The sequence below is a fragment of the Heloderma suspectum genome, chromosome 2 (assembly GCF_057233095.1).
Source record: "Heloderma suspectum isolate Gila_16-S chromosome 2, 16-S_ref, whole genome shotgun sequence".
NCBI lineage: Eukaryota > Metazoa > Chordata > Lepidosauria > Squamata > Helodermatidae > Heloderma > Heloderma suspectum.
In genome coordinates, this window is record NC_139459.1 from 180626138 (window position 1) to 180648992 (window position 22855).

Sequence of the window (22855 nt, forward strand, 5' to 3'; positions counted from 1 at the left end):
TGAGAAGAGAAGACTGAGGGGAGATAGGATAATGCTCTTCAAGTACTTGAAAGGTTGTCACAGAGAGGAAGGCCAGGATCTCTTCTCGATCATGCCAGAGTGCAGGACACGGAATAATGGGCTCAAGTTCCAGGCTGAACATGAGGAAAAACTCCCTGACTGTTAGAGCAATATGACAATGGAACCCATTACCTAGGGAGGTGGTGGGCTCTCCCACACTGGAGGCGTTCAAGATGAGGCTGGACAGCCATCTGTCAGGGATGCTCTGACTTGGATTCCTGCATTGAGCAGGGGGTTGGACTCGATGGCCTTGTAGGCCCCTTCCAACCCTACTATTCTATGATTCTATGTAATTGAGATGGCTGCCTGTTTTGGTCACCTCATGGCGTCTCTTTGCCATCACCTTGCAGTGGGGATCTACCTGGAACAAGGGCCAGGTTCACAGGAACCATTTCTCCAATCCCTGTTAGCAGGGATGGGAACCTTGTGGCCCTCCAAATGTTTTGGCCTATAACTTCTTTTAGCCCTAACCAGCGTAACCAGTGGTGAGGGCTATTGGGAGTTGTAGGTCAAAACATCTGGAGAGCCACGTGTTTCCCCCACTGCCTTACAGCATGCCTTACCTCCTGTCCTCTTTTCACTGAGAAGGAGGGCAAGCTTTCAAACAAAACAAAACAACTTCTGTGATCTCAGGAGTCGCTCTGTTCTCCAGACAGTGGCCTGGGAGGATGAAAGCAGTGGAAGGCCAGACAGACTGACCTTATGGAATGGTCGGGCTCTATGATAAAACCATAATGGCCTAGCAGTGAGAACCCCACAGGAGTGGGGCCCGCGCACTCGGGACACAGCTGGGGGCATTCTGTGCAATATCCCAAGAGCGACGCAGCATTATGTATCTTATTTTTAATTAGTATATTTCTATACCACCCAATAGCTGAAGCTCTCTTTAAACGTTACCCTCAAAAACACGTGGGCTGTTGGGTTATCTGAGGGCTGTTTCCCGCTCCAGTAAGCCATCCTGTCCAGGTTCGGATGACATGACAAGCCACGCCTGGGCAGGTAATTCAGCAAATGGCGCCCAGCACGCACCAGTAGGTGCTGTGGCTTAAACAAGCCACCGTGGCCTCTTTAAGGTGTGGAGATTGTGTGAACCGGGCCGCTGTCTCGTTCCTGTGGCAGTGGCAGCTGTTGGTAGAGGAAAGAATGGGAGGTGCCTAGAGAGCAGCAAATCTGGCTGAGGGCTGCAAGTGGCCTATGTCTATACTTGCAGTACAAGTGTAATAAATACAATGGAAACTGCAGGTAAACAGCCTTGCCCCTCCAATGCATTTGGCATGGGCGATAGCAGCTATGCATTTACAAGGTTCAGTCTCTGGGAAAGGGGCTGAACAGGAAGGCTGTTTAGGGCCAGCTTGCCTCAGACATACCTGCCCATTCCAGGATCTGTGTAGAGCAGGGCTGTTGAACCTATTTCAGCCCAAGGGCTGGATTCCATTTCCGAGGATTTCTCGGGGGGCCACATTCCCAACTGGTGGGCAGGCAAAGTCAAAAGGGCTGGAGACGAAATACCCAAAGTGCCAGCGTAGTCTAGCCTGAAGCTCTTCCTGCCAGTAGCTCAGCCTTAGGAGGGGCATTTCAACCTTTTGGAATGGGGGGGAAATTGCACAAAAGCCAGAGGATCACCCAATGATCGGTGTTGGGGGGGAAGGGGGGGCCACGGGAAGGGACGTGGCTTTCTAGGGAACGCTGGGGACCAGATGGGGATCCCAGGAGGGCTGGACTTGGCCCCTCTGCCTGAGGTTCCCCACCCCTGGAGTAGAGCCATCCCTCACTTTTCTTTTCCCTACTTCCCACTCTTGCAGAAAGAGAGCATTCCCCACACTGTCCAGTGTGAAGCGGTCTACCATGTAAAGAAAGTGCCCTACAAAATCCAGCCTCAAGAGCACCCCTCTGCTAGCCTCAAGGTTAGTATTGATTTCTCATTATTATTATTATTAGTAGTAGTAAATAGGATACAAATCCTTCCAAGGCAGCTTACAAGTAATGTCCAGATACATTACTAAAATCACGATAAACGATATCAAAACATACCAAGTCAACAAGATCCCCTTCCCAGAGGGCCATTGGTGGTAGGTGTCTCTCTGTGGGGTGGGGATAGTTCAGCTTAGATACATGTTCGTTGCTTTAAAAAAAAAAAAAAAGTATGAAAGGGGAAAGTTATGCAGAACAGAAGAATATCAAGAAGGGTATTTTAGAGGTGGAACAGTGCGGAAATGGGCAATTAAAATGATCGAGGGGCTGGAGCAATTCCCCTGTGAGGAAAGGTTACAACATCGGTGGGGGTGGGGGTGTTAGCTTAGAAAAAAGCAAGGTTGAGGGTGAGGGATATGACAGAGGTGTACAAAAGGAGTTGGTGTCTGCCGGTGTGGACAGCATTAAAAGCCCAGGATTATAGAAATTCATGGAGGCGAAGATGGCTCCTATAATCATGATGGCTCCGTGCTGTCTCTCAGATCTGAGGCACCATTCCACTGAATACTAGTTACCAAGAGCAATGGTGGGATCGTTCTGTTGCCCTCTTGAGCTGCTTGCTGGCTTTCCAGTGGCATCCAGTTGACCACTGTGGGAAATCGGGATGCGGCGCTATAGGGGTCTTGTGATGTTCTTAACAACTGCCTTGCTGGATCAGGCCAAGGTCCACCCAGCTTTCTGGTCCCAACAACAGCCAGCCAGATACCCCTGGAAGCTCACAACCAGGGCAGGAGGGTGATGGTCGGCCCCTTTCGTGTGCCCCCAGCATCTGGCATTGAGAAAAAAATACTTCCCCGTACCTGGAGGCTCCATTTAGCTTCCATGGCTAGGAACCTCTGGTTGACCAGCTTTAGGATGCAAGACTGATTAGAAAGTTCCGGTGGATCCCTTTTGCAATCAGCGATAATGCCCTGTTTGGCCCCACAATCTATACCATGCCTTATTCTTTCTTCCTTTCTGATGACAGGTGTCAACATCATTGCACTGGGCCAAGGCAGAGACCAGCCAGGGGGTTCCTCTTTGGATCATTATCTTAGCCATTCTGATCGGACTGCTTCTCCTGGCACTGCTCATCTATGTACTGTACAAGGTGGGGCAGCTCAGTCGGGAGCATTCCAGTGAAGGGGATGTTGTCAGGGTGGGGAGAAGTTCTTTGAACCTTTGAAAGGCTAGATGCAGGTAGGACTAAGGAACTGCATATGCCAGAAGGGATGCTTGCACTAAGATGCTCCAGTTTTCTCTGCCAAGCATCTATCTGCATTTAATTTTTTAAAAATATTACGTTTCTAGACCTCATGGTTGCAAGAAAATAAGTGTGAAAGAATAAGGCAAATTGGTGTGATAATGGGGCAGGGCTTCAGCACGCTGGATGACTCCAATTCCCTCCCTTTCCTACACCTATTATTTTCTAGCCCTGCCCCAGAATACACTTTGAGTCTTTTCATACATTGTATAGGTAGATCCAGGTTTGCCATTGCCTGTATACTCAACAGAGAGTTGCAGTCGAACAGCAGCTCCCTGACTAATGCACTTCTATGATCTACATTATTTCAAAACATGTGTTTGTTCCATTCACACATTACATTTGAACTGTACACCTAAAAGGAAGGCCTCTACAAGCATGGAAGGCGTGTCAGCCTCTGCATGGTGGCCTCTCCACTCAGTAGTTCTGCCATGTAGAGCAGCTTGCTGTGGATCATTCCCATTGCATGCAGTTCATTCATTGCGAGCCACCTCCCCAAATTTTGGGTGGTGTGGAATCTCCATGCAATGCGGGTAATCTGCATGGCAACGTGTTAATCAGTTCAGCAAATGTCATGAGGTGGCTGTCTAAAGCAGCCGTGACGTGCAACCCTCCCCTTGCTTCCAATCTCCACACCCTTTGCCAAAGCTTTCCCATATCTGCATCTTGGAAACAGAATACTTAATGCAAAACAAGGGGGAAAATGCTTATAGATGGATTCATAAACGGGATGTTGATGAGTGATGATCTGCATGTATGGCTTGCATGCGTGTACAGGCTGTCACAACCAAAACTTACATAATTGCCCTACATCACCTCAAAGGCAGTTTTCAGTGGAGTCAGTTCACACATTCATGTGAGAACTCGGCAAGTAATGAGTGATTTACATGCATGTGTGAATGAGCTTTAAGTGTATTTAATTATCATGATTTACTTTGTGGAATTTGGATTTGTTTGGGTTTTTAAAAAAAACATGCAGTCCCATATGTCAGGCTGTTCCATTTTCTTTTCAGTTTCTGTGCCTCGTCCCTTAGAGAGACTCTTGGCTGACATACCGTTATCATACCTCTTGGTGCCCACTGGTGCCATGTGTACCAGTAGTTATGATAACGGTATGATAACAGTATAACTGCTATGTGTAGATTCAGCCTCTGTTATTTATTTGTGGAAGTTTCCAGCCCTCATGTTTTTGGAGATTTGTCTGAAAACAACCAGGCAGTATCTACAAAAGGCAGTGGGTTAGTCTTACGTGTTGCCAAACCCATGGTGGATGGATGGAGCTGTCCCTGTCTTGTGATTCCAGCTATCACGTACGCTGCCTTGGGCTCCTTGGAGAAAAGGCAGGATATAAATGTAACAGATAAATAAATAATACCTATTATGGGTAAGCTTTGCTGGGAATGTTTCCTGCAGGAGCCCTACTTTAATGAAAGGTCTTGATCAAGAACATAGATGTGCTCTTGCACAAGGCCCAGTCACTGCAGTGGGATTTGCCCTGGAGAAGATGGTGGTGGGTTGTGCCCTGCATAGGTGACCTTGCCTCTCTGTTTCCTTCACAGCTGGGCTTTTTCAAGCGCTCACTTCCTTACGGCACAGCGATGGAGAAGGCTCAGCTGAAGCCACAAGCCGCTTCAGAGGCCTAGCAGGCCCGGCTTTGCCCCTCCGTGTATGTGTTTTCTCGCTGCTGCCCTGCCAAGAGGCACCAGGATCGCCCACCGTGAGCACTGGGGAGGGGAGCACAGCCAACACCAGCAGGGCAAAAAGAAGGGCAGAGCCGCGGATGTGAGGCCCCCTTGGACTGCTGCAGAGAACAGTGCCCCAAGCACCTCCACCCCTCGCCGGAAGAGGTTCCAGGCTCAGCGCCTTCCCTCTCCTCCCCGTTCCCTGGGGCTCGGATCCTACAAACACGTTGTGCCCTGACTGGGGTTTGCAGCAGGCATTTGCTCCCAGCCAAAGGGAATACTTGAAGCCGCTGGAGTGGCCGGTGCTGGCCTGTTCGCAGGCCCCCTGTGTCAAGCTGTCTGTTCCGTCCTTCTATAGGGAAGGGAGTATTGCCCTGGACAGTTTCCAAGCTGCCAGTCTCCTCTGAAACGCCACAGCTTGGCTGAAAGGAAGAAAGCAAAGAAGAAGCACAATCACCTCCTGAGCCCAGCTCTTTCTCCTCCATGGGCTGCCACGGAGGATCCTGGGCTCTCACTTCCTGTCCTCCCTTGGCCTGCTTCCTGTGGGGGATGACGTGGGACAGAGACTTAAGCTGGGAAAGCCAGATGCTCCCGCCATGCCAAAGATTTGCCATGTTAGGAAGCCAAGCCATCGCCCGGTGTCGGCCCGGACTTGCCGACGGTCTTCGCACTGATCTCCGGAAACCGCTAGAGATTTTATTTTTCAGATGCCACTTTAATTAAAAGAAGGAGAAATGAGGAAGCTGCTGCCGCCTCCTAATAGCAGAGACAGGGGCTGCTATTTTAATTTAAAATGTCCAATGTGCAATAAATGCTTCCATATTTTCCACACTGTCTTTTTCATTCGTAAAAATTAACAGCAAGAGGTGGGCTATGGATGAAACACTCCTGAACTGCTTGTCCCTGTCAGCGGTGTTGGAATTTTGATGGTGTAGGTAGGCCTTAGAAGCGAGGTGAGGTGAAGGAAAAGGCTAAACAAGGGACTCCTGGTAGAAACAATTATTTGGGATCGACATGAAGGATGAAAGAAACCCTCTCAGGCTTCTGTTGGGACCAGGCAAATGGGGAGGAGCTGCCAAGACCCGAAAATGGAGGAGAGTATTTTAATGTGCTCGAAATGTTCCTCCTGCCCCTTGGGATTCTTCCTGGGATTCAAGTGTTCCCGTATGTGCCTAGTCACACATGTACCGAAACATGCAAATGTATACATGTAACCTACCAACACGTGTGAGTCTTGATCTTGGGCCTAGAGATGTGCACCACAGGAGACTGTACATCATACTTAAACCAAGGGGATACTAGCTATTAGACTACAAATGGAATGAAGGAATCTTAAGTTTTATTGCAAAATGTATGATTCCCAAATATACGGCTTTGATACAAACTGGAAAAGTTGGTTAGATCAGCCTTCCCCAAGCTGGTGCCCTCCAGATGTTTCGCACTTCACCTCCCAGTCAGCTTGTCCAATGGTCAGGAATGCTGGGAGTTGTTCACAAGCTCTGGAGGGCGCCAGCTTGGCGAAGGCTTAGTTAGATGAGCCCAATTAAGCCTGGACCAGCAGCTATATATATAACCAGGAGGTGGCCAGAAAGGGAGAGGCGGAAGTGGGGGTGGGGATTATGGTTGCCAAAAACGGGAATGGGGAGGCGCTAGGGCAAGGGTAGGCGACCTTTTGTGCTCAGGGCAGAACCATGAAATGGCTGCCATGGGCGGGCATGGCTAGTCACAAAGGACAAGTAATCTGCCCAGAGGCATTCGTGGGAAATGAAATGGCAGCACCTGGCGGCTCCTGCTTCATTTTGATGCAATTCCAGCTGCAAATAAGACCATATTCTTTAAATGTAATAAAAATTGGGAGGAGTAGGGTGTCTTGGTGGGTGTCATATTGCCTCCCTCTCTCTAAGGATTTGGCAGGTGGCGTTCATGGTCTATGTGCAACAGGGAAATGAGGTGTGGGCAATGCGAGGAACAGAGAGAGAAAACTGGAAAGTGAGAGATTAAAACTCTGGAACAGGTAAATATCAGAGGATGAGGAGGAACAGAAAGAGATTTGGGATTTTGTAGGTCGCCTGTTCAAGGTTGTCCTCCTATGATGGAGAGCGGGGGGTTCGGGAGGCCCTTGCAGGGCCTTTTTATCTTTGCACGTTCTAGGGCTTTGTGCTGGAAAGCTTGGACCAGGAGCTCAAAGCTGTGTGTTCCCCAGAAGCCTAGACCAGATAGCAAAATAAGAAACACAGATGCAGCAAAGGAAATGGAGAGAAGGGGGAGCAGGTGGAAGGTTGAGTGACCAGATACCAAATCCTGGGGGGGAACCTGGTTTTGCAACCTTAGAGGTAGGCAGAAGGTAGTTCTTCAGATATTGGACTTCAAACCCGATAAGCCCCTGCCAGCATGGACAATGGTCAAGAATGATGGGAGTTGAAATCCAAAACATCTGGAGATCTACACCCCTGACTTAGATGTGGGATGGGGAGTTATTCCCAAAGCAAAAGGAATCTAGAACTCTTGCTATGGGTGCAAGAGAAGTTGCATGTGCAAAAAGATAAGCGCTGTAGGTTGAACTGCAGAGGGTGCCCTGTGCAAAACATTGGGAGGTTCCTATTTGAATGGCTGTTAATTGGCCTCCAGGGTTTGGGGATTTGGCTTGGCTGATTCAGAATTTCCCCTAAGTAGCTCGATTGGGATAGTGACTAGGTATTTGCAGGTTCCAGAGTCCCCCATTCCTTGCATTGGGGTGGGGGGAGATGCACACCTGGCAACTTAGTCAGCCTCCCAGAACAAAATGGAGATTCTACAGTCAAAGTGTGCAACACAAGATTTTGTGCTAAAAATAATTATTTCAGGGTGGGCTATTGCCTGTTTTCCCACACCAGCTGTCATTTTCTGCTCTATAAGCCTGCCTAGTAATAGGATTATGGGTCTGGGGTTTTTTTTTGCAGTTAATAGTTAAATAGTTGGGGTTAAGAAACTTTTGACAAAAAATCGTGATTCAGGCCTAGGCTTGGGGGAGTAAAACTCGAGTGTATACATTCTTCCCCAACCTGGTGTTCTCCAGATGTTGCTTTAAACGTCATCTCCCATCAGCCCCGGCCCACATGGCCAATAGTCAGGAATGCTGGGAGTTGTAGTCCAAACCATCTGGAGGGGAACCAGGTTGGGGAAGGCTGGTGTATAGGCAGAGTATTAGTGTCAGCTACAGTGGAGGTGGCCAGACTTCAGGCTTGTGGGATCAATTTTGTTTTTCACTGGAACCTCAGGATCTACCAATTGGAACCAGAGCCTGGTGCAAAAGACATAAACTGAGAATTAAAGAATTCTTGAGTCCAGGAAAGTTGAGTCCCCTTTGTTAGGGGCATCAGAACTGTTTCTCAGTCTTCAAAGGAGAAAATGCATTACAATTTAGAAACTGGTTTAAACATAAAGTTAAGAATCATGTCACTACATCCCATGTTTCACTGCAGTATCTCAAGGGACGTACCACATTGCAGAATATGAATACATTTCTTGGCTCCCTTGCAAAGAGATGCAGGAGTTACTCATCTCTGAGCATGAAATCAAGGCTGCAGACGTGTCATGTCATCCCAGTGAACAGAGGCCACAAGACCTTGCTGAGGGGGCGAGTTAAACCATAGGCCTCCTTTTCTTTGACCAGCTAACAACCCTGATCACATTCACAACCCACTTTTCATTGTTGGTCTCTGTTTTGTATTGCAATTATTATTTTTAACGCAGCCCACGTGAAGCCAGTAAATACCACGTTCCCTTATTGCATGTCTCTTAAGCAAACCAAATTCTTCTTGGGTAGGTATAGAGAAGAAACAGTGACATCTTTGTGTAATTCATAATGTTTTATTGAACAAGGCCTCACAGGGGAGAAAGTGACAGGCTTGCTTTGCACTGGTTAACATTTGAAGAGATGGAGCAAGAAGAAACATAAGAGTTAGTTCAAAAGTCATTCTGTTTCTTAAGCAGCTTTTTTTGTTTTTGTTTTGGGGGGGGGACCCCGGAGATAAGAGACATGGTTCATTCTCCTGCACCATTTACTCCTACAAAAATCCCATTGGAGTCAATGGTGCTTAGCCTGCATTAAGAATAAGCTGATTGTAATCTTATGTACATTTACATGGGAGTGACCTCTATTGGCCAATAGGACTTAATTACCAAGAAAAGATGCATAGGACTGTGCTGTCGGTTTACAATAATATGCATGCTTATTTGGAAACAAACCTCATGGAATGGGATTTACTTCTGAGTAAACATGTATACAATTAGGCTGTGAAATGCTTGCTTTAGGCAGGGGACAGAGTTAATTTCTCCCAAACCTTACAAAAATGGTTTCCATATGCCCCAGCCCAATTTTTGCACTCACTTTCTAACCATTACCTTTGTCCCACGGAGTGGGGAGGTGGAAAATGGCAAGACAAAGATGAGCTATCTCCCTTCAAGGAAAGAAAGTTGGCAGCATAGCTTTCAATCTCAAATAAAACGGGAACGAAGTAGAGTTTGTAAAAGGTGGAAAATTCAGATAGTTTTGCCTGAAGCCGCTTTCTAGCTTGAACAGCGATGCTGAGGGTTCGTTGCTACATCCTTCAGTACAAAAACATTGTTCACAGCCGTGGTTACGACTGAAGCTTTGACCTAATTATATTCCACACTGAGATTGTGGGGGGGGGGGTATGGAGAGAGAAATTACACATTAGGGCAGCCTTCTCAATAAAAATGCAACACTTATGGCCCTTGGAGCAGTTACTACTGGGCCGCTTCTACTTATGGTGACCTGAAAAGCCCAACTGGTGTCAGGCTTCCTCATCTGGGGGCTAGTCTTACTGTAGCCGAAAGCAATTACTGCCAGTAACTGAGCCATAGGAGAGTCATTTCAACCGTCTAGAATGAGGGGGGGAAATGTGCAAAAGCTAGGGGAACTCTTGGCAGTCGGCGGGTGGGGAAAGGGCTGTGGCTGCCTGGAGAACTGCCCTAGCTGCTTCCACAAATTGTTCTTTCCTGACCTGAACTGAGCTTCTTTTCAATGGTCCCTCGATCTGACCAAATCATATGCCAAACCATGAATGATACTGTTCATTCGACCGAGTCCCCTCTTTTCCTTCGAAACGCTTGTTTAGAGGATAGAAAGAAGGGATGCCATCCCAGCGCACAGCTATGTTCTGGAGCGAGCCCCACTGAATTCAGTGGGACTTGCTGCTCGGTGAAAACACACATGGGCTGTTGTTTAGGGAGAGGGAAACGACTGAACTCAGCAGGCCTCAAACGCATCATAAACTCTCTTTTTCACACACAGAACTGCAGAACTTCACAGACGCCTGCTGCTACTCCCAACGCTACAGGAGCTGCCAGGGTTCAAAACAGTAACTAACCCACAGCGCCTGCCCTAGAATACATAACACGGGCCTTCGTCGAGAAGTCCAGCAAGCACAGCTTTGCCCGTTGCAGGAGGCGCAACGGCAACGGGGCAGAAGGGAGCACTAGAGCACAGCCACCTTTGTGGCAGGAGACGCCTCCCTTGTTCCCCGAGATCATGCAAGTTAGCTGGAGTGGCGGTAGCATCTGGGGGAGCAGTCAGTGACTGACTAGCCAGCCAGAAGGCAGATTCACTAGATCCACTAGAACTAAGCAAGCAGCGGGAACATAGGGCCAGGGAGATGGCCCTGCCTCATTCACAGTGGTGCTGACATGGTAGGACTTTGGGGCAGATGTCCAGGGCCCCACTCAGCAAAATGAGCAAGGGGCAGAGAGGGAACTCAGTAGGGCTAGCTTACCACATTTAAGTAGGCAAAGTGATACACGTTTCCATCTACGGCGTCCCTGCCCCCAGAAGACCATTAAGTCCAGAATCTAACATTACCTAGCCATTTATTCACAGTATTTTACTGGGGTGGTGGTGGGGGGTGGCAGACAACGATGTCTTCCATTTGTAACCCTTGCATGTTTTCCCACCACTTCTTCAGTCTTTTTTCTTTCCCCCCAAAATCCATTAAGGAGGGAAAGCTTGGAATAGCTGCATAACATATTGTGGATTGGTAGCATCAGAAGCCTTCTGCATGGAAGAACAATACAACACTTTCTGACCTCTAGGTGGGGTGGGGGTGGGGAGGCAAGAGAGCCTTTGGCAGGACCTATAAAACTGGGTGGAGGGGAATCCAGTTCCCAGCCGAAAGCTCCTTGGGGCTCTGCAGAGGGATGTCAGGGATTTCCTGATGAGATCGGCAATGGCAAAAGAACTCACATTCATCAGTTCATATTTACCCATCTCGGGGCACAGGAGTTTGTGTGGAAATATATTCTTAGGAAGCAGAAAAGATTAGCTCATATTTGGGTTTTTCCACCGATTCAGAAATACCCCTTATCTGAACATGTGAGAAGGAAGGGGGGTAACATTGCCTCAGGTTTCATTACCCATGGGTAGAAGTTAACCATACCCCAGGTTGTCCTTTTGACCTATAGAATATGACTGCCAATTTCATCTGAAGGTTGTCTGATCATGCCTCAAAAGAGGGGTGAGCAGAAAGTACATCTCCAGATGTTTGGGACTTCATTTCCAGCATTTTCCACCATTGGCCATGATAGCAGGAGTTGAAGCCCCAAACACCTGGGAGTCTGAAGTCCCAAACACCTGGGGATTTATTTTCTGCCCATCCTTGCCTTAAAAGACTTCACCTGCCCTCATGATAACTGGGAAGAAAGGAGGGCTCTGTTGTGGTTAGGGTTGCCAACTCTTCCTCTAGCCCCTGCAGCTGCTCCCCTACCACAAGCTTCATCTGCAGCTGTTAGGAGGTGATTTTGGTACTCCTCACTGTCCTACAAAAAGCACTGCCTTCTAACAACTAACATTGGGAGGTGGCAGCACGCTTGGGAGAACCTCGAGGTTGGCAGAAGGACAAAAAATATTTTGGGAGAACACAAGAATAGCCCAATGTGCATGCTCAGTGGCCATGGAAAGGTAACTGACTGGGGGAGGGGGGCGGAAATAGAATTGGGGGGCCGGAATACTAAATACCAGGACTTTACACTGCAATATTTTGTGATACTGGATGTCCTAGAGCAGGTGTGGGGGATCTGTGATCCTGCAGGTTTTGTTGGACTCCAACTCCCATAGACCCCAGCCAGCAGGGCCAATGGTCAGGGATGATGGGAGCTGTAATCCAACCACATCTGGAGGCCACAGGTTCCTCACCCCTGCCCTAGAGCAAATGAGATGAGAGAAGGAAGCAATTTCTCCACCGTCCCCTCCTGTCCCTGTCTCATTTCTCACAGTGAGCCATCAGCCAAACTAGATGAAGGAAAAGGCTCACTGGACTAATGCACTCTAAACTGGAAGGGTGTCCCTCCTTCTGGAGGCACTGGGCGCTCAGTTGGACATCACGTCAGAGGACTCAGACACCAGCTTCCCGTCCCGGGTCTCGATCTTCTTGATCACAATGGCCTTGGTCTTCGTGACTGCAGAACTCTCCAGCGGCGAAGAATTAATGGAGTAGCCGCCACCACTGGAGTAAGAAGAGCCGTAGCCACCCCCATAACTGCTGAATCCGCTGCTCAGGCCACCTGGATATAGGACAGAGAGCATCTCAATTGGAGGAAAGACATTGTTTCTCAGCTTCTGGTACCTGGAGCAGGTTTTTGCCCCCTGGGTTAAAAGTGGAAGTATGCTTCATTCTTAAACTAAGAAAGGGGCCAGGAGAGATACGTATTCATGTATTTTCTTAATCCATCCCCAGAACAATGGGCAACATCCTCCCTGTAATGGCTGGACCATCCAAGTAAAATGGTGCCTCTCGGCACGCCGGGCTCCCTGCGGCCAGGGCTCAGGGATGGAACGTGCTTTCAGGACAACAGTGAAGCTTCTGGGGTTCCCTTGCGCCTGTCAGCTCAGCAGTCAGTTCAGGTTTTCGAGGGCCATTAGGCAAGGCACCTCCGTGGAACCCCTCCCTTAGGAGTCTTTCTTCTCACTGGCATTGTCACAAGTTCTTATTGCCCCTCCTCCTCTTTCTCATCAGTGCCACCACTTGCCTGGCGTGAGAAGCCACGAGCAAGCAGGCCATGGCATCTGCTGCTCCTCCTCACTACCACCACCGTAGACTGGGCCAGAGCGACAGGCAGGTGAACAAGCAGGTTGCAAGGGTGAAGAGGAGGAGCAACTCCAGGGGGCTCTGGTCAATTGCCCTTGCTGGGGTGTGGGCCCTCGGCAGTTGGCCAACCATGCCTACCCTTGATACCGGCCATGGCTGCAACACTGGCTGCATCAGGGAATCCTGGTACGTCCTGAATCCAACCCGCTAGGGTGATGTCACTGCACCCATATATTGGGAGAGAGAAGGGAGAATCCACAGACATGGGGCTTCCCATCGCCAACAAGCGTAGAGTGGTGGATGCCTGCAATATGGTGGCTTGATTGGTCCAGGTATACTTCTGACACTCTTGCAGCACAATAGCAATTTCGGGCGCAGCATTTGGGAAGCCCCTGGCTACATCCATGTGCAATGGGGCTCAAGAACCAAAGAGGTGGGACTGACCATATTTCGCACTCTGCTTCCCAAAGAACCCACCAAAACTGAACTCCCAACTTTTCATTCAGAATTATGTCCGCCAAACACGTGTGCAACAGCACACATTCTCAATCTGCATGCTTTATGCCAAACTTCCCCAAATTGGCACCTCCCAGATGTGTTGGACTACAATTCCCATTGGCCAGGTTGGCTGGGGAAGAGGGGGTTACAATCCGACACAGCTGGAGGATGCTAGATTGGAGAAGGCTATTTTACGCTGAAGCCACTCTTTGGATTCTTTAGAAAAAAAATCTCTAAAATATACAATGCGACGGGGAGTCACTTCATGGTGACTCTCCCAAGGTGACCACTTTTGTTCCTAATTATTAGAAATGGCCACATCCCACATCACAAACAAAGGCAGGAATCAACAGGAGCAAGAGCTAGTGTGGTGTAGTAGTTAGAGTGTTGGACCGGGACTCAGGGGGTCCAGGTTCTAGTCCCCACTCAGCCCTGAAACTCACTGGGTGACTTGTGGCCAGTCACCAACTCTCAGCCTAACCTACTTCACAGGGTGGTTGTGAGGATAAAATGGAGAGGAGGAGGATAATGTCAGCCACCATGGGCTCCTTGCAAGAGGAAAAAAGCTGGGATATAAATGTAATAAATAAAACAAATAAAATTATTTTATTGCCAAGCTGATTCGACCCATGATTGCATGTCTCCTGGAGAAACAGTTGCCTGCTTTTCTCTTTTCTTTTGCTGGCCCTTGCACTGGCACAATTTGACCTGCAGGCATGAGCAAGTGATAATTTAACTCTACGTCATGAAAAACTCCATCTTCTGCTTTCGCCAGATCAAGCTGCTGCTGAAAGAACAGGCACGGGTCATTTCTTTCATTTTTCTTGTCAGTTGTCAACTGTTCCAGGGGTAATTGTAAAGTTACCAAAAGAAAGGGACGATGTCATGAAAATACGAATATAACCTACACACAAGTTAATTTCGTAATTTTCTTTTTGTGCTACGCTAACTCTTTCATGCCTCAAACGTGGCCTGGTGAGTTCAATCCTATGTCTCTCTTTCAACAAAGTGCAACATTTGCTTACCCGAATAGCCAGTTGTTTTGGTCTGAATGCTCAAGTTCTGCATCCCTGACTCCAGCCTACCGAGGGTGGGAAAGGGGAAAAAACAAATTAGCTTTGAGGAATGGCAGAAGTAGGGACGAACCCTAAGTGCTGAAAACAAAGACTGCAGTCAGCACAGAGGTAGAACAGTTCATTGCTGCACCAGCGGCTCTAACAACTGCGAGTGCATTCACTAGCACAGGGGCTGGAAAAAGGTCTAACTGGATATACTGGTAGAAACATAGAATAGCAGGGTTGGAAGGGACCTTTAAGACCATCGAGTCCAACCCCCTGCTCAATGCAGGAATCCAGCTCAAAGCATCCCTGACAGGTGGCTGTCCAGCCTTGTCTTGAATGCCTCCAGCATGGGAGAGCCCACCACCTCCCTAGGAAATTGGTTCCATTCTTGTATTGCTCTAACAGTCAGGACGTTTTTCCTGATGTTCAGCCGGAATCTGGCTTCCTGTAACTTCAGCCCATTATTCCATGTCCTGCACTCTGGGATGATCGAGAAGAGATCCTGGCCTTCCTCTCTGGGACAGTCTTTCAAGTACTTGAAGAGTGCTATCCTATCTCCCCTCAGTCTTCTCTTCCCAAGGCTAAACACGCCCAGTTCTTTCAGTCTCTCCTCAGAGGCCTCTGTTTCTAGTCCCCTGATAATCTTTGTTGCTCTCCTCTGAACCCTCTCCAATTTGTCTGCATCCTTCTTAAAGTGTGGTGCCCAGAACTGGACACAGTACTCCAGATGAGGCCTAAGCAGTGCTGAGTAGAGGGGAATTAGTACTTCATGGGATTTGGAAGCTATACTTCTATTAAGGCAGCCCAAAATAACATTTGCCTTTTTTGCAGCCGCATTATATTGTCGGCTGAAGTTCAGCTTGTGATCTACAACAATTCCAGGATCCTTCTCACTTGTAGTATTGTTGAGCCAAGTATCCCCCATCTTGTAACTGTACATTTGGTTTCTTTTTCCCATGTGCAGGACTTGGCATTTATCCCTATTAAATTTCATTCTGTTGTTTTCAGCCCAGCGCTCCAGCCTATCAAGATCTCTTTGAATTTTGTTTCTGTCTTCCAGGGTATTAGCTATCCCACCCAAGCTTGTGTCACCTGTAAATTTGATACACGTTCCCTGCACCAGAAAGGATTTCTGACTCCCAATTGCTTAACAATGGCGACAACAAAATGACCCCCTTTCACACACACCCTAAATTCTCCTGCTGAAACGAAGAAAGCCTGGGGTAATCCAGGAGAGGGCTTTTGTACGGAGGGATTGTGAGCTCCATTTAGTGCTGGAACTCAAAACAAAATTCCTGGGCTCAGAATTCTTTAATTCTAAATCAGAGCAGACCCACTTAAGTCCCATTACGTGGAGTAAGTGACATTGCTCCAAATATGACTAAGTCTGGATCCAAGCCACTTTCTTTTGTACCAGGCTCTGGCTGATGGATCTCTGGATTCTAGTAAACAAACAAAAACAAAGCAGACCCTGCAAGCCTGAAGTCTGCCCACCGCCGCAGCAGAGGACAGATAATTGGCACAGATGCTGCTGCCTGAGCATTGCCAAGTTGGCGCCCACCTGTTCTCCTCTCCTTCCAGCAGCTTCCTGTAGGTGGCGATCTCGATATCCAGGGCCAACTTGACATTCATCAGCTCCTGGTATTCCCGCAGCTGGCGGGCCATGTCTTGCTTGGCTCTCTGCAGGGCGGCCTCCAGCTCACACAGTTTGTTGCTGGCATCCTTGACGGCCATTTCCCCACGTTCTTCGGCCTCCGCAATGGCAGCTTCCAAGTTAGCACGCTGGGTTTGGGGGGTGGAGGGACGAGGACAAAGAGGGAGAGATGAGTGTCCAAGGGCTCGCTATTCACAAGAGGGGGACAGGCGGCTGAGACTGCAAAGGAGGAATGGCCGCTGGAAATGTCAGAAGCCAGAAGTCACTGGGTTGGAGCCGGACACAGCGTTCCGCCAGCGGAAGGAGACCACTTACGGAACAGGATTCAATGTTCTCTCCTCCTCCTGCGCGGCCTCCAAATCTCCTCCAGAGATTTAGATGCCATGTAGTGGGGGGCGAGAAGATGCAGAAGTCCTGTTCCACAAGCAGTATCCTTCTGCTGGAGGAAAATGGATCTGGATCCAACCCTGTCTCCCCTTTGAAAAGTGGAAACTTCAGCTGGTGCAGAATACAACCGCCCAGGAACAGATTGGGGCCCACTGTTTCGGTCACATTACACCAGCCTTTCCCAACCTGAACCCCTCTAGATGTTTTGGATGACAGCTTCCATCAGCTCCAACCAGCCAGGATGATGGGAGCTCTAATTCCAAGCACATGGATTACCGGCTAGGCTGCTTAACGGGCACTGCAAAGGACTATTTCACTTTCGTCAGTTGCCAATCCATTTCCAAGCCCAATTAAAAAAAGACACCCCCCCAACATCATGTCCTGGTTCATTTGCACACATTCATTTGAACTTTAATAAAGCGCTGAATAGTTTGGGACCTGGATATCTTGGGGACTGGCTGCTCTATAATAAACCCACTCACATGCTTAGATTTTGAAAGGCCTTATTCCCTATCCTGCTGCCAACTAAATATCTGGTCAGTCCCCTCCCTGTCTGCAGGGAGCTGGTCAAGACCAGCAGACTATTTCTCACGTGCTGTTTAATGTATTTTCTCTAAAGAAGCTAGGAAACAATTCCTGCACTCTATTTCAGTGTTACTTTCTCTGGACGTTCTGATGGATTTCTGCTTGGATGGCTCTAATGCCAAGAAAACATTAATGGTTGCGAAGTTTTTGAACACTGCTAGTATTAACACCAGATCAGTAATGGTGGCAAACTAAGTTGTACTGACACTTGGAATATGGCTCCTTCTGTTCTGTTTTTGTGTGTTATGGCTGGTGGTCTAATAAATGATGATGTCACTGCTTTCAGCAGACTCTTGGCCTGGGCAATAAATAACCATTTCTTTGGCCCTCTTAATGGGGGCTAATGTCTGCTTTTGCTACTGGTCTTTTTGAAGTTTGCTTTTTATTTGTAAAGTTGATAATTGTTTTAATGGTTCATTTATTGTTAGCTGCCTTGGTTAGAATGGGCAAAAATATTTTTAAAATTAAAAAAAATGAGAATAATAATAATCCTCAAGCTCGCTACCTTTGCTTCCCTCCCTCCCTATCAAAATATAGATTGTAAGTTCATGGGGGCAGGGACCCAAAACTTTTGCTTATGTGGTTATATAAGGGCACTATGAACATGGATGGTGCTATATCCACCACAAACAAGTTCCCATCTTTAAGCCTGACCTGGCCTTTCAGACCGTCGATTTCTGATTGTATCCGGGTGATCATCCGGTTGAGCTCGTTGATTTCATTCTTGGTGTTGCGGAGGTCATCTCCATGCTTGCCTGCCACTGTCTGGAGCTCTTCATACTACAGGGAGGAGATAAAGAAGACAAACGTAATACGCGTTAGGAACACCTTGCAAGAAGGTAGCTGGCAGCAAAGATGGGAGCTAGAGAATCACAGGGTACAAGAAGGGAACACCTTGGCAGCCATTCAAAGGGAAAGCTGTGTCTTTACTCTGCTGTAAAGCAGAGTAAAGGGTTGCATCTAATGTTAGTCTTACTTAGAACAGACCCACTGAAATGAATGGAGCTTACATTGGATACAACTGACAGATCAGGGATGGGGAGCATGGTGCCCCCCAGATGTTGTTGGACTGCAATTCCTATCAGCCCTGGCCAACATGGCTAATGGTGGTGGCTGATGGGAGTTGTAGTCCAGCAACATCTGGAGGACCACACATTCTTCACCCCTGTGATCAATTGATATAGATTACGTGTGCGCACACACACGCACAGAGGAGAAAGCAACCTCTTCAGCATGCAGAATGAACGTGATATGGAGTAGGAGCGGGTAGAAAGTAGATTGGGATCTACTGCTTGATCTCTGGGTGATTTCCAGTAGATTGGCAAGAACCTCCATTTAACACTACCAACTTTTAGGTCTAAATTCAGCAGTTGGAATTCCTGATCTGTAGGAACAGGTAGATTTTTATTTGTGCACATACATCATCCCAGTATGTGGCCCATGTCATTCAAAAAGGTAATTATTGGCTTTACCCCCACAAGGCACCACTCTGAATCAAGCACCACCTGGGTAAATTTCAGGGTTCTAGTAAAAAAAGAAACAGTAGGCCCCACAGCCTGAAGTCTGCCCTCCCCTGATGTCCCAGGTATTGGACTTGGAAAGCAGAGACCCATGTTTAAATCCCTGCCTAGGCAGGACCCAAATTCTGTGGGTTGTGGCCAAGTCTCTCCCTCTCTTCCCCACCCCCCACAACCTACCCGGCAGGGGGGCTGTTGTAAGGGTACAAGAGGATCAGCCCCTGAAATCTGCTGAGCAATACAAATGTGACCAATAATCTGCATGCAGAATCTCCGAAGGATTTCCAGCTCTTTTAAAATATACCGGAGTGGCTGCGAGTGAGGAGCTAGGAAACACCTCGTAAACCTCACCTCAGCCAGGAACTCTCCTTTGGTGGCCTTAGGCAAACTATTAGCTCATCGTCCCCCGTCCCCCGCAACATGAAAATAGCCCATAATATACGGCTGCTGTCACTGAGATAATATATACATTATGCGCTTTAGAAGGCTCAAAACAAAAAATGCTCCATGTCAACTTAGGATGATTAATGTAGCAGATGCTAGACTGCTGCTCTCAACACCCCTCCCCAACGCAATCATTACTGACAGTAACCAGCATGACTAGGAAAGAAATGGCACCCCTAATCAACTTCTTTGCTTTCCCCTCTTGGCAGCCCTGTTCCCCAACATCACCCCCATCGCATACTCTCAAGGTTAGGGTTGTTCACTTCTTATCAAGGTGTCTCCTCACCACCCACCTGGTAGAAGCCAGGATGGGCAGAGACGATGGGTGGGATCTAGAATAGAGGGGCTTTTCAGAATGTCCATCGCTTTCCAGAACACCACACCACTGGCCACACCAGGAAATGCTGGTTGGCTGACAAGTCCATACAAGAATTGCAAAATACAGGGGTTGGATCCAGAATCTGTCTCCCGCAAGAGGAAAGGTTCCATTTGCAGAAGGTCCAACTGCCCAGTTTGGGGGGATCCCTCCCACACCACAGCTCACCCCATCCAGCAGGGTCTCCGCCCTCACCGTGTAGCATTTTCAGGAGTTCTTTCCAAAGAACGTCACATGCTTAGATTATGAACTGGAAGACAAAGATGCTGCCTGGGGATCTTGGGAGCTGCAGTCCAAAACATCTGGAGGGCCTTTAACAGCTGCACTATTGGTTGAATTTCTGCAGGTGAAGCTTCTCCCCCTCCACCACAACCACTGCTTCTCCATGGCAAAAAACATTTTGGCTGCCGAATTTCTGCGTATTCTACAGCTATTAAAGGAGCCCAGTCAGGAGTGGAAAAGCTGATGACCCTTTGCCCCACACATTAGATCATAGAATCATAGACGCATAGGGTTGGAAGGGGCCTACAAGACCACTGGGTCCAAGCTCCTGCTCAGTGCAGGAAGCCTGATTCCCAGGTGGTCTCCAATCCAAGTACTAACCAGGGCTGACCCTGCTTAGCTTCTGAGATCAGGATAGGTGTAAGCAACCTGGTGCATTCCAGATGTTTGGACAACTCCCCAAATCCCTCACATTAATCCATGCTGACTAAGGATGGGGGGGTGGTGGTGCCTGTGTTGGTATTTTCACCGAGAGTTAGTTAGTTATTCATTCATTCATTCGATTTATATCCTACCTTTTTTCCTCCTTAAGGAACCCAAGGCAGCATACATTATCCTCCTCCTCTCCATTTTATCCTCACAACAACAACCCTGTGAGGTAGGTTGGGCTGAGAGTCTATGACTGGCCCAAAGTCACCCAGTGAGCTTCCACAGCCAAGTGGGGACTAGAACCCAGATCTCCCGACTCCCAGTCCAACACTCTAGCCACTACATCACACTGGCTCTCCCATCTGTTATCTACCTTTTTTCCTTCCGGGCAGTGCAACTCTCCAATGTACTCTGTACCTCGGATTGCTTTGGAACTCATGCAGCCTGGCCTAGAACTGTCATCTTTCCATCTGACAATCAATGGACAGTCCAGCTGGGGCCAAGAGTAGGATACTCAGCAGCTGTCACAAGCTTGTAGTCCCACCGTTTTAATGATATGTTGCCTGGCCCCTTTGCTTAAGCTGCTTCCAGGAAACAGATTCAAATTCCTTGGTAATTTGGGGTTTAAGAAGTTCACCCTTTGCTCCCCTCTTTGTAAAGCCAAAGTTTTACATCCATGGTGCTACAGGAAGTTTAACTCTCCCTGTCCACCGTGAATCTAAGTGAGGAAAGGGCCTGGCCATAATGCACCCCCTCTCAAGATTGTGTGATCTACTGACTGATTCAATCCACTAAATACACAGTGGCATATCTGTCAGGAGCACCCTAGCGGCCTCTTTCAGTCTACTCCAATAGCCAACTCAAGACACAGACAAAAGGATTATTTTCAAGGCTTTAATCCTTTTACAACTTAATGACTCTTTCAGATGCTAATCACCAGCGACTGAGCAAGGAACAGCAGAGTAGCCTATGCTCCAGGTTAGGCAGTTGGTCCCCGTTTGAAGGAGAATCACGGAAAGACCCTGAACTTATGGGCTAGGAAGAGATCCTCCCTCTTTCCCTCGGGTCCTCGGGACGCGACCATTGCTTGTGTGCCAAACAAGCGCTACGCCTCCTTTCCGCGCCCTCCAAATGTCATCGCTCCCTGCGTCTGCGCCGAGCATCCAGCAAGCCCCCTCCTGCACTCTCTTGATGCCCGGGTCACTATCTATCTCAGGAATGCTGGCAGGAGGAATCTCTGCCAGCTGCTGTGCCTGTGAGGGATGAGCTGGCTCCTCTCCCACGGATTGCTGTTCCTCCTCAAAATCAGAACTGCTCTGGGGTTCTATGGGCTCAGTTTCCACCCTGACAATATCCAACACTACCCCCTGTGCTTCCGCTGATTGTGTTGCACCAGCAGGACCCACAGCTGGCACAACAGGAGGATGACGCGTCCTAGATCAACTCTGGAAACAAGCTGAAACCCTCATTTCCAGAATCGGACGGGTCAGCGCAGCTCTCTTCTGTTAGCTCAGCTGGCCTGTTCCGTTCCAGAAATGAGTGTCTGAGCCCATTTCCGGTTTCTTTAGGACAGGGGTGGCAAGCCCAGGCCTGGGGGCCGGATCCAGCCTTCTGCGGTTCCCTAAATGGCCACACGCCCTTCTCCTGGCCCCACCCCTTTCCCTCCATCAGCTGATCGTTTTCCAGTTTCTTGGCTTTTGAGACCCCCCATTCTAAAATGCTGAAGAGCCTCTCATAAGGTTTGGTTACTGGTCGAAAGAGCTTTAAGCTAAAATATGCAGGTATTTTTTGTATTTTGGCCACACTCCTTTTGGATTTCGGCCACACCCCCTTTGTATTTGGCCCCGCCCACCACTGGAATGTGGCTCCCAAGAGCTTCTCCAACACTGAAGTTGACCCTTGGGCTGAAAAGAGGTTCCCTTCCCCTGCTTTAGGGAGCACTAGCTAGCTTCCCACTGTGCCTACAGGGGCACCACCCATAATCTAGGATTCCTCACTTGCATGAAGCTTATGGCAGCCCATTGAGATCTCATTTCTCATTAGAAATAACTGACACCAACAACAGTCATGGCAAAAAAAACCCCAGAGCATAGGTTTTCTGCTTATGATGGAGACAGCTGCTGAAAAAGGAACAATCCATAGGAAGTTGAATGGGTAACAACCTCCATCTAGCCATCCCAGCTAGGCCACCAGGAAAACAGGTACAAGCGCCTCACCTTGATCTGGTACATGCTCTCTGCCTCGGCCCGGCTCTTGGCCGCTATTTCTTCATACTGCGCTTTGACCTCAGCAATGATGCCATCCAAATCAAGGCTGCGGTTGTTGTCCATGGACAGGACCACAGAGGTGTCGTTGATCTGAGACTGCAGTACGCGCAGCTCCTGTATGGAGATGAAATGAAAGGCAACGCTTTTAATTCTCTGCGATCGAGGAGCAAACAGGCCTGAGTGTGCATGGTTTTCAGTGTTAAATGTGGAGATGGAAAAACAGAACACTAATGGCTAAGGGCCGTTATCGCCCCTTAGTGACCTACACAGTAATTTCATTTGGAGGTTATGACACATTATATGAACACAACATACTGTACGTCTACAAAACAACTTGCCCTATTGTTTTTAAATGTTATTGGAAAGCAGACTTGGCAT

General features: G+C 48.4%; 2 protein-coding genes across 7 annotated transcripts in view; one reads left to right on the forward strand and one right to left on the reverse strand.

Moving 5' to 3' along the window:
- Nucleotides 1–5785, forward strand: part of ITGA5 (integrin subunit alpha 5) — a 103012-nt gene extending 97227 nt beyond the window's left edge. The window contains exons 28-30 of the mRNA XM_084836535.1: nt 1863–1964; nt 2999–3121; nt 4834–5785. Coding sequence (XP_084692661.1) covers nt 1863–1964; nt 2999–3121; nt 4834–4917 — 309 coding nt within the window. The 3' untranslated portion in view covers nt 4918–5785. The remainder of the gene's footprint in view (nt 1–1862; nt 1965–2998; nt 3122–4833) is intronic.
- Nucleotides 5786–8788: 3003 nt separating this feature from the next.
- KRT8 (keratin 8) overlaps nt 8789–22855 on the reverse strand; it is a 139847-nt gene continuing 125780 nt past the window's right edge. For all 6 annotated transcript variants that reach the window (XM_084836541.1, XM_084836539.1, XM_084836540.1 and 3 more), the window contains 5 exons: nt 22427–22591; nt 17877–18002; nt 16158–16378; nt 14561–14616; nt 8789–12513 (listed from right to left, as the gene is read on the reverse strand). In XM_084836541.1, the coding sequence (XP_084692667.1) occupies nt 12320–12513; nt 14561–14616; nt 16158–16378; nt 17877–18002; nt 22427–22591 (762 nt within the window). In that variant the 3' untranslated portion in view covers nt 8789–12319. The remainder of the gene's footprint in view (nt 12514–14560; nt 14617–16157; nt 16379–17876; nt 18003–22426; nt 22592–22855) is intronic.